Source organism: Benincasa hispida, chromosome 12 (genome assembly GCF_009727055.1).
Source record: "Benincasa hispida cultivar B227 chromosome 12, ASM972705v1, whole genome shotgun sequence".
Taxonomy (NCBI): Eukaryota; Viridiplantae; Streptophyta; class Magnoliopsida; order Cucurbitales; family Cucurbitaceae; genus Benincasa; species Benincasa hispida.
This window is the reverse complement of record NC_052360.1, coordinates 28,138,891-28,149,791: the sequence shown is the minus strand read 5'-3', so window position 1 is coordinate 28,149,791 and position 10,901 is coordinate 28,138,891. Positions and strand designations below refer to the sequence as shown.

At 38.1% G+C, this 10,901-nt stretch overlaps 1 protein-coding gene across 1 annotated transcript; it reads left to right on the top strand.

Annotated features, from left to right (window-relative positions):
• The first annotated feature begins 9,048 nt into the window (after positions 1–9,048).
• On the top strand, positions 9,049–10,620 carry LOC120068057 (B3 domain-containing protein At1g05920-like). The gene has a single exon (XM_039019725.1). The coding sequence runs from the start codon at positions 9,507–9,509 to the stop codon at positions 10,251–10,253; it is 747 nt and encodes a 248-aa protein (XP_038875653.1). The 5' UTR covers positions 9,049–9,506; the 3' UTR covers positions 10,254–10,620.
• The last annotated feature ends 281 nt before the right edge of the window (positions 10,621–10,901 follow it).

Genomic DNA, 10,901 nt, shown 5'->3' with positions numbered 1-10,901 from the left:
AAATAGAGGTTGTGCCTGGCTCCAATTCAATGGCAAAATTTATCTCCCACTGTGGGGGCAGTCCAGGTGGAAATACATCCGAAAAATCCCTTACTACTGGCTCCAAAGTCAAGGTGACTTCATTCTCTTTGGTGTCCACCACACTAGCCATAAAGCCCCAGGCTCCTTGGTTGAATAGTTTACTGGCCTTCAATGCGGATATCACTTTGGGTAGGACTACGGTCCCAACCCCTTTAAACTTAAAACTAGCCCCTGTAGGAAGGTTAAAGGTGACCTCTTTACAAGAGCAATCTATGCTGGCATGATTAGCAGCTAACCAATCCATGCACAATATAACATCAAAATCGCGCATATCTAAAATTATCAAGATTACATCTAATGCACAATTAGCTACCTCTACCTGACATGCTTTTATCTTTTCTGTAGCCAACATGATCTCTCTTGATGAAGTGGAAATGGACAATGCAAATGGCAAAGGTTTTGAGTCTAACATGGCATGCCTCACAAATACAGCAGATATAAACGAGTGCGAAGAGCCAGAGTCAAATAAAACAAGAGCATGGTGTCCCAAAATGGGAAGTGTACCTGTCACCATGGTGCCTGACTTCTCGGCCTCATGCGAAGTGGTAGAGAATACCCTCCCTACTGTTGCTGGCGGCTCGGGCCTCCCTAGAATGAGCTTACAGGCTGGCTCTTGTGTTCAGACGCATTCCTCTTTGGGCATCTATCTGCCATATGCCCCTTCTGGCCGCATCGGAAACAAATCCCAGAGCCGGCTAGACAACGTCCCCAATGTTGCTTACCGCAAGTGGTACATATCAGTTTATCTTCCCTGCCAATCCTAGCCTGGGTACTCTGTTGTCCCCACTAACGTGGAGCATGTACTGTGTTCTGACTCCTCTACTGATGCTTAGGAGTTCTGTGCTCAGCCTTCCTTTTCTGACCTACAGAGGTCCCAATCCCGAGCAACCTCCTGTATTCCTCTCCCACTGGGAATCCGCATCAATCCTAACAGCGGCTTGCAGCGCCATAACATACGTCTTGAGACCCAAGGCATGCACTATCCCTCGCAGTCTGCTCCTCAAGCCCTGGATAAATCTCTCGGTCCTCGCTGCCTCGATGGCCACTAGTTCAGGAGCAAAGTGAGACAGCCTATCAAACTCTTGCTCGTATTCCTCCACTAACATAACGCCCTGCTTCAAGTTCAAGAATTCTGCCTGTTTATTGTATCGAGTGTTGGCCGAAAAGTACTTCTCATAAAAAGCGTTCCTTGAACTGTTACCAGGTTGCAAGTTCACCTCCAATATCGATCATCTTTTATGCCGAACGCCACCAAATTTCCGCGTTACCAGTCAACATGAAGACTGCTCATTGTAGTTTGTGCTCTTCTGGGCACCTCATAAAACAAAATATTGTCTCGATAGATGACAACCACATTTCTACCTTAGTGGGGTCCCCCAACGATCCATCAAAGGGGTGAGGGTCATACTTCCGAAAATCCCTCAGATGTTTGGCCTCAAGAGACAGGCCCTGCGTGTCTTTGTCCTACGGTCGAGTCTATCGTAACGGCTCAGGTGGCACTGGTTCCTTCTGAGCCTAGGTCTGGGTAAGTTGTCTTGCCATCGTGCTACGGATCAGTTTCTGTAGTTTCCCTATTAGAGCGGTTGCAACAACTTCACTAATTCAGACTTCCATTGCATTTTCATCCATTTGGGTCACAGGCGAAATTGGCGCTGCCAGAGCAGTTTGGCTACTCTCCGCTCTCTCTACTTGCATTTCTTCTTTAACTGTTTTTCTTGTTCTACGTTTAGGTGCCATGTCCTGTCATAAATTCATACGTTAACTAACTACTTTTGGGCCTTTCTCAGACATCATGCATTTAAAATACTACATCACTGTTCTCATATATGCATTGAAACTTTCATTAGTAGAACGTACCTGGCGATGACGAGAAATCCGTTATTGGCCACAGGGACTATCTAGACTTACGTAGTAATTCAGTCTACAGAACCCAAAATATGGGCTCTAATACCAACTGTAACGACCCGACCCCCTAGGACTTAAGTTAGGCCGTTACTAAAATAAATGCATGCATAGGATTTGAAACGACGCTTAGTTATGTTAAAATAAATGCTAAATAGACAAGAGAAGTTCAAAAGCCATTTATTAAATTCAATTATTAAAACAATAATAGGGTACCCATAATTCGTAAAGACTATTAAAAGTATATAAAAAACAATCCTTTATAATAAGTTTCAAACAGTAAAACTAAACATTAAGGAAAAAATAAGGACTCTAAATTTCATGATATGGAAGCGTAAAAACTAGTCCCAGTGGCATGATCACAAATTCCGCTGTGCCATCATCGGTGCATCTCTACCCTTACCTGAAACATCAACATAAGAAAGAATGAGTATGAAATACTCAATAAGTAACCCCACCACTAGGGTCAAACTAGGCATCTATGTCCTCTAGATACCCACCTATGGCACATATACATACATGAAACAGGTAAGAGACTGAGTCCTATCCTACTGTAGTTAAGTATGCCCACTACGTCAGGTGAATCCTGTAGGAAACACAAACTGGTGAATTCCGAAGGAGACACAAACTGGTGAATCCCGAAGGAAATACAAACTGGTGAATCCCAAAGGAAACACAAAACTGTTGAATCCCGAAAGAAACACAAAACTGGTGAATCCCGAAGGAAATAAAAAACTGGTGAATCCCAAAGAAAACACAAACTGGTGAGCATCTAACTAATCAGTGAGGACATTCACACAGTCTCAACATTAAAAAATCAACACCGTACGAATCTATGACATACATGTAATCCTCGATACCATGGCTCTACCACATACACATAATCCTCAAGAACATATTCTACAACATTTATGTATACCTTAACATCATAGATCCACATCATACAAGTATGCCTCAACATCAGTAGATCAGATACCAACATATGGAAACACATACCACCTCATACTAACAATCAAGTGCCTAGGTGTATATTTAAACAAATCAGAACTCGTGCCAGAACATACTTTGATTCAGGTCATACTATCAATCAACATGCTAACATTTACTACATACACTCATCATGCTAGCATACAACTAAAGCCTGGCCCATGGGCAGTTCTAGTGGTAAGATTACTTACCCCAAACGAAACTCTACGGATAACAAAAGCAGACAGCCAAACTATGGCGGCAACCCGAAGTAGCTGTCCCAATTCTGAAAACAACTCAAATAATTTCAGTTCAACCATAATAGCGAAACTTCGGACCTAAGTCCAAAATATCCAAAAACTTACCCAAAGGATGAAGATCATTTCCAACCTCCCTTGACGACGCTCCCTCTAAGGCCAAGCTTCGCTAAAACTGACCTTCAAATAAAAACCCAACAACTATGAATCAAGATGACGAAACCCAATGTTAATGGCTAAGAGATCAAACCGAACTACCTCAACCTTAGCTAGAACAGATCCGACGATGACAAGGGAAACGATTGACGATGGATCTGGGTCTGGCAAAGCGTGAAGAGGCAGCAGATGATTGGGTCTAGGCCGGCGAGGTGCGAGGGAGTGACCGCGAATGGAGGAGAAATCAGTCGGACGAGCGGCGGCGACTTCGGATCTGAGCAACGAAGAAGGCGTGGCAGCGGTCTGATGAGGCAGTGAGGGGAGACGCAGCGTTCGTGGGTTTGGACAGTGAGGGGAGGCGACGTGCGGCTGGGAGGAAAGAAGAAAGAAAATCAGGGGGGGAGGTGGTGTTGTCGTGCGAGGAAGAAGAAGGAGAAGGGTTGGTGGGTTTTTAAAATAATAATAATAAATATCTTAACTAAAAAAGGAAGATATAATTATAATTAATTTCTTTCCGTTTCGAAAGGAAATTAATTCCTGCCATAACTTTTACATTGAAATTCAAAATTGAATAATTTTCCGCCAAAACTTAAATTCCCGCATTTATACTTGATATCCAAAATTCCAAAAATACCCTCCGACTAAGCAATTATTGAATTTCCAAATAATAACGTTACTGAAATTACATAAATAAAAATGTGCGGGGTGTTACATGAAGAGGGTTATCAGGCAACGGATTCCGAGTATCATTGCCTTGATAAATAAGACAATTGACGAACTGAATGTAGTAGACTCGGGGGTAATGCATTAGCCCCTGTGAATACCATACTCAAGTTAGCAAATAAAATTATCTCCACCCTGCATCCATCACAAATCTGCATTCATGTTTTATGCACCCACAACTGTACACTATTTTCGAAATGTATCGTGCCTTTGACCGTGTGTTCAAGGAACATATGGTAATGTTTTGACTTTCGTTTAGCATTTCTAATATGAATTGGAGCATCTACACAAACCTTTTAATACTATCATCTTATGAACTTATGAAATTTAGTACTTTATGTTTTAGTACATTATGATTTTTTTTTTGGGATTATCTTGCAATCCAACGGTGGTTGATTTTGGAAATATCTATGCATTCTTGAGACAAACTATGAAAATGTGTTATATGTTATATGAATTTAGAGAATTTGCTCAGTCTTTAAAGATAATGTTTTTCCAATTGTCCATGGTGGTTTCAAGATCAAAGCAACTAATTGTCTTGTGCTTTTGTGCAGGTGTATTTTGTATTGAAAGAACTTATTCGTAAATCTATAGCTGAAACAGAGGTAAACCTTCTTAATCAAACATGTGTTCTTGAATAGAGTTGAAACAGAGGTAAACTCTCATGGCCTCAATGGACCTTACAAATACCTCTTCTTCTCATAGGCCCCCCTCTCTCTCTCCTTTCTGTTTTTCCTCTTCTAACTAACAATATTCCTTGGCCCCTACATTCTCTCAACTTTCCCTAACTTACTCATTTTCTTTCATTTTCTTTCTTCTTTCATATACCTTGGTTATTAAAGGCCTATCAATACCCGTCCCCCAAAAAGCCACCTTGTCCTCAAGGTGAAAATAAAAAAATTAGTCATTGATTATGAAAGGAAGCTCCCATGTTGCATCAGCTTTGTCTCCATTCTCCCAGTGAATTAATACCCCTGTTTTTTGACCTTCGAAAGGTGATGTTCTGATGCCTAACAACTCAACAGGTTGTGTTATGAAGCTCAACTCGTCGATCACATTAGGAGGAATCGGTATGTTTGGCAAATTGCAGCCGATTTCCCTTCGTAGTACTGATATGTGAAACACAGGTTGTGGTAGTACTGATATGTGAAACATACGCCGTTGAAGTAATTGATCTTCCTCGATCAATTGGGCCATCTGCATTTTGGCCTTCAGACCTTCGGGCTTCAACTTCCGCATCTCGCTTTGAATTTCCTCTTTAAGCCCACAAAAAAATTTTCTCTCCAAGGCTTTGTCGCCCAGCTTCTTCAGCCTAGCAGAGTAGCGTTCAAACTTCCTTCGATAATCCTTCACCGTCGTCTCCTGCTGTAGCCGCTCCTGGCATAACGGTCCACTTCACACGTCGGTCGAAACCTCATCAAAAACAGCTCTCTGAACTGCAACCAACTCCCCACTGGTGACCAATCATCCTCCCATTGATACCAGGCAAGCGCTTCCCCCTCCAAGCACAACACCACTGCGTCCAATTTATCTTCTCCGATAATTTATTCACCACAAAATACCATTCTACCCTATGTAACCATCTGTCTGGATTTTCGTCTTCTTCCCCTTTGAAAATTGGTACCTCGAGCTTCCTCAGTCGCATATCAAACAACGGGATCTCTTTGCTCCCAAGTGCGTGAATTCCCTCCTGATTTTCTGCTTTTGATGATGAACCTTCTGTTACTTACTTCCCTTTTTCCGTTGGAGTTCTTTCTGATGATGGGAATGTTTCTCAGAATTACTCATTGTGTCTAACCTTGACAGTATTAAGGCCATCTGGGCAGACATGCTTCCCATCCAATCCTTAACCTCCTTCGACTGCATACTCATCTTCTCCTCCATCTCCATCTGTTTTTCCTCCATGGCAATCAATCGTACTTCCATCTTTCCCACCATACCTAGGTAAGTGCTCTAATACCAGTTGATAGGTTTGGAACACTTTTCCTTATTTTATTAACAATGGGGAAGAGTTTGAGAGCTCCTTCTCTCTCCCATCAGTCTCAAAATATGAGAATTGATACAAAATCTTCACAAACTCTCATGGCCTCAATGGACCTTACAAATACCACTTCTTCCCGTGGGCCCCCTCTCTCTCCTTTCTGTTTTTCCTCTTCTAACTAACAATATTCCTTGGCCCCTACATTTTCTAAAATTTCCCTAACTTACTCATTTTCTTTCTTCTTTCATATACCTTGGTTATTAAAGTCCTATCAGTGTCTCTAAGTGAGAACATGGAAGCCATTATTCACATCCTAAAAAATGTAGTTAGTTAGACTATGAAGAAATTCTTTGAACATCTAGAGGCTGGATACTGATAGTTGGAGATAGTTTGAACTTCCTCCATAAAACCAAAATAAAAAGATGGAACAAAAGAATTATGAGTTTTCAACATTTCTTTTGTTGGAGGGATTATTAGAGTAATGTTTTTCTCTTTCTAACAACATTTTGTGATCGTTAGAGATTGAAAACTCATTATTAAGTGTTCATTTTTATTTGGACATATAGTTAAGTTATGTCAAATAAATATTCTAGTCGCCAAAGTGAGCATAGTTCAACTAGTATATTATATGTGTTAGTATGTCAGCGATCAAGAGGTTTGTGATTCAAATCTTCTCACCTCTTATTGTACTAAAATTAAATAAATAAATAAATATTCTAGTCCAAAGAATATTTTTGGATGATTAAAGATGAGACATCTAACAGTGGGTAAGAGCTCTTATTGATTGATGCTTAGTCAAATAGTTTTTCCCATGACATTTCTATATCTATATGGTAATTGGCATTATAAATTCAAATGTTTGACTATTTTTGAAACTTCACATTCATTAATGGAAACATGTTCTAATTTATAAGATTTCCTTGGATTAACACAAATTTCAAGAACTGAAAAGATTTCCAACACTTCAATCGGACATTGCAACAGCTGCAACAGAGGCATTAGAGAGATTTCGTGAAGAAAGTAAAAAAACAGTTCTATGGTTGGTTGATATGGAGTCTAGCTACCTCACCGTAGATTTTTTCCGAAAGCTGCATATGGAACCAGACAAAAATCCTAATCCTGCCCCAGCGGGACCAAATGCAAACCGCTATATAGATAACCATTTCAGAAGGATTGGTACGGTCATGTCTTGTTTATATATGCATATACATTATTTGGCAGCAACCCATATTTTTGTGCTATACTCACACGCACATACATACTTGAATACATGTATTTCTTTATTAGTTAATTTCAAATTCATTCAGTCTACACAAGAGCTCATGATTGTTTAAGTATACTAAGTAGCACCAAACCATGTGAATGTTGAGTTTGTTGATTGTTTTAGGTTCAAATGTGAGTTCTTATATTGGGATGGTTTGTGATACATTGAAAAATTCAATTCCGAAGGCTATCGTCTACTGTCAAGTTCGAGAGGCCAAGAGATCATTACTAAACCATTTTATGTTCAAGTTGGAAAAAGGGAGGTATGAAATTTGAAGCAAATTCTATGCACTTGGTTTTCCTTGCCTAATTTACCCTGAAAAGAATATAATCATCCTTTCTCGTCCCTTAGTTTGAAACTCTTGATATATTGAAGCTATAACATTCACCTGTTAAAAAGAATTAAAGTAAACTTGTTATTGTATTGAAAAATCTAATATATCTTGCCATTGCATCATTGCAGAAGGAATGTTTTGGTGCTATGGTAGATGAGGATCCAACACTGATGGAGAGAAGAACAACCATAGCTAAAAGACTCGAGCTTTATAAGTCAGCTCGAGACAAAATCGACTCAGTTGCATGGAAATGAGGATCATAGATTTGAGCTGCTCGCATTTTGTTTATCACACAAAACTTCACCAAGATGGACCTCAATCTCATTATGGACAAACTAATTCCCTATTCATTTTTGTAATACCTTTCAGCTTGGAAAATAGGTTAGAACAAGCAAGTTGTTAAAGCACCAGTTTAGTTGCTAGCCTACGATCGACAATGCACAATTGTTGTTTTTTTTTTTCTCCCATTCATTTTTTCTAAAGGTTTCTCCATTCATTTCTTATGTCATTGTGTACAATAACTATAAGTAGTTCTTAAATTTTATTTGATAAATTTTTATAGATCCAAGAAGAAGACATCATTGTCATTGATTGATCTCAATTTCACTTGAAATAGTAAATAGAGTTGGCTTAAGTGGATGGTATTATGGACATGGATTTCCTCAAAGTTAATGAGTTATACGGATTGCTCTGCTGAAAGTTTTATCTTTAAATATCATTCTTTCGGACCAAGTTTGCCAGCTTTATTCATAATTCGTGTGAATAGTCAAGGACAAAGGAAGTTAATAATCAAAGGAATAAAATACCAAAACAAATAAGTTAATGAACATGTGCCAAATATACCTATGAACAGTTAACTTTGTACCTTTTTTAAAGGGAAAAAAAGCTAATATTTTGTTCTCAGAAATAAGTTATTATATATAAAAAGGTTGAATTATAGAAAAATGGCTTGAATTTGTATCATTTTAAAATAAATACCTCTGAATTTTCACAAGTTTTAATAATACTTTAAACTTAAAAAAAAAAAAATCAAAATTTTTTTAATAGTTAACTTTAGATGGAAACCGGGAGTATTTTGTCTAAAAAATATACATGAGTTTTCAGAAATTTTATTAATACCCTTAAAAAATATATATATATCCTTAAAGCTTATTTATTTTTCTACTTCTAGTTTTATTGCCAAAATTTAGAAAGGAAAAAAAAATTGAGCAGAATACAAACTTTTTTAGTCCAACTATAGAAATGAGATCCAACCTTTGACCCCAATCAACCTAATTAGTCTCTCAAAGAAGAAAGTGGTAAAACTAAATTTAAATTATATTTGCTACCCAAAATATATAATATAAAAATTTGCAACAACAAATAAAATAACACATTATGTATTAGTTAATAATTACAAGCTTACAACCCAAAAAAGGGGGAAAAAAAGGAAAAAAGAAAAAGAAAAATAGAGGCTAATTTCAAATGGTGAAAGGCAGAGGGAGAAATTAGTTACAATAATTAAATGAACGATAGTGGGAATATTGGGGTGTAGATTCTGATCGGATTTTCGCCGGAGTTCATTCGCTCTGCTTCTTACCGTTAGAAACAGAGTATTTATGGAAACAAACTCGAACAACATCTTCCGCTTCAGATTTTCTAAATATTTTCCTAAACTAAATTTCAATCCAACGGTAACAAAGTGAAGTCGGAAAAGGAATTAGAGACCATATGAAGATTGAAGTCAAATTAGGAAATTAAATCCTGATAAAATGAAAACCCATCCATCTTCAATTTCTTCTATACTCTGAAACTAATCTCTGTATTACGAAACTCTGAAACTAATCTTTGTATTACGAAATAATGGGAATGGAGCTTGGTCTTCCTGATTTGAACAAACTTTGCATACCTCGGAGAAGGAGCTCTTCCGCTGCCGGAAAGAAAGAACAACACTTAGCTGAAAGCTCCAAACCCCCAATCTCCATGTTGGAGGCTGCGGTTGTTCTTATGGCCATTGCAAACTCTGTTTCCGATGTCGAAAGCTTCTGCAATTGTGAACTCAAAAAATATGAAAACACCCACAAAAGGAAGAACCCTCCTACGACGGCTGCTACTAAGAAACCACCGAGGAAGAAGAGGGCAAGGCAGAGCAAATTCCCGTCGATTCCTGAGATGCCGGCGGCGATGAGAGACCGAATCGTGGAGATGGGTGGCTACGAAATTAATCTGGTGATTCAGAAACAACTTCAAGATACGGATTTAAACAAGAATCTTGGACGTTTGTCCCTCCCACAAAAGAAACTGTTGTTCGATTTCGCAACAGAGGAGGAGAGGAGGTTGCTGAGCCAACAAGAAAATAAGAACAAGAAAGGGTTGAATGTAGTGATAATGGATCATGTTCTTGAAGAAAGAAACATTTGTTTGAAGAAGTGGAAGATCGGGAGTGGAGATGTTTACTGTTTGATGACACAGTGGAATGCATTTGTGAAAGAAAGAGGATTAAAAAGTGGAGACCATATTCAACTATGGAGCTTCAGAAAAGATGATGAAAACGAGGGTGGTTTTCGTCTCTGTTTTGCAATGGTGAAGCTAATTCATGGTTGTGATTAAGAATTGAAGCTCTTAGCAACTCGCTGATTTTGTAGTGTTTTGATTATGTAAGGAATATTATTTCACTAAGACTTTTTTTCTTCTTTGACTTTTGAGTTTTTTTCTACAAAACCTTTCGTCTTGATCCTCTTCTTTCAAAATTTTCAGTTTCACACAGCAATCTTAAAATTAGCAATTTTCTTAATGAATTAAAAATTATTTTTGGGAGGTCGTTGGTGCCGGCGACCGTTCATGCAATTCAACTGAAAAAAAACCGAAAAGAAACAAAACATGGAGAAGATCAAGTAATAGAGAGAAATACAAAGAAATAAAAAGAAAGGAAAAAGATATTAATAAGAAAGAAGAAAAAACATAAACAGCGGCCAACGGCGGTGATAGATGGTGGCCGGTGGAGGAGGGAAGAAGGAGGGGAGAACTATGAGAATGAGGAAGTGAATTGAAGAGATAGAAATCAAAAGCTAATTATTATTTTAATATTTAAAAATAAAGGGTTTTTTTTTTTTTTTTTTCAAAACCATGTGAGCCCACGGTTATGATACAAATTACGTACAAAAAATTTACTTGGAGATTTTTGTTTTCTTTGATTAACCGTCAACTATCTACATTTCTTTTCTCATTAATTCTTTTTCCTTATAAATATAAATATAG

Excerpts from the sequence above, each read along its gene's own strand:
- LOC120068057 (XM_039019725.1), top strand. The coding sequence starts at position 9,507 with ATGGGAATGGAGCTTGGTCTTCCTGATTTGAACAAACTTTGCATACCT.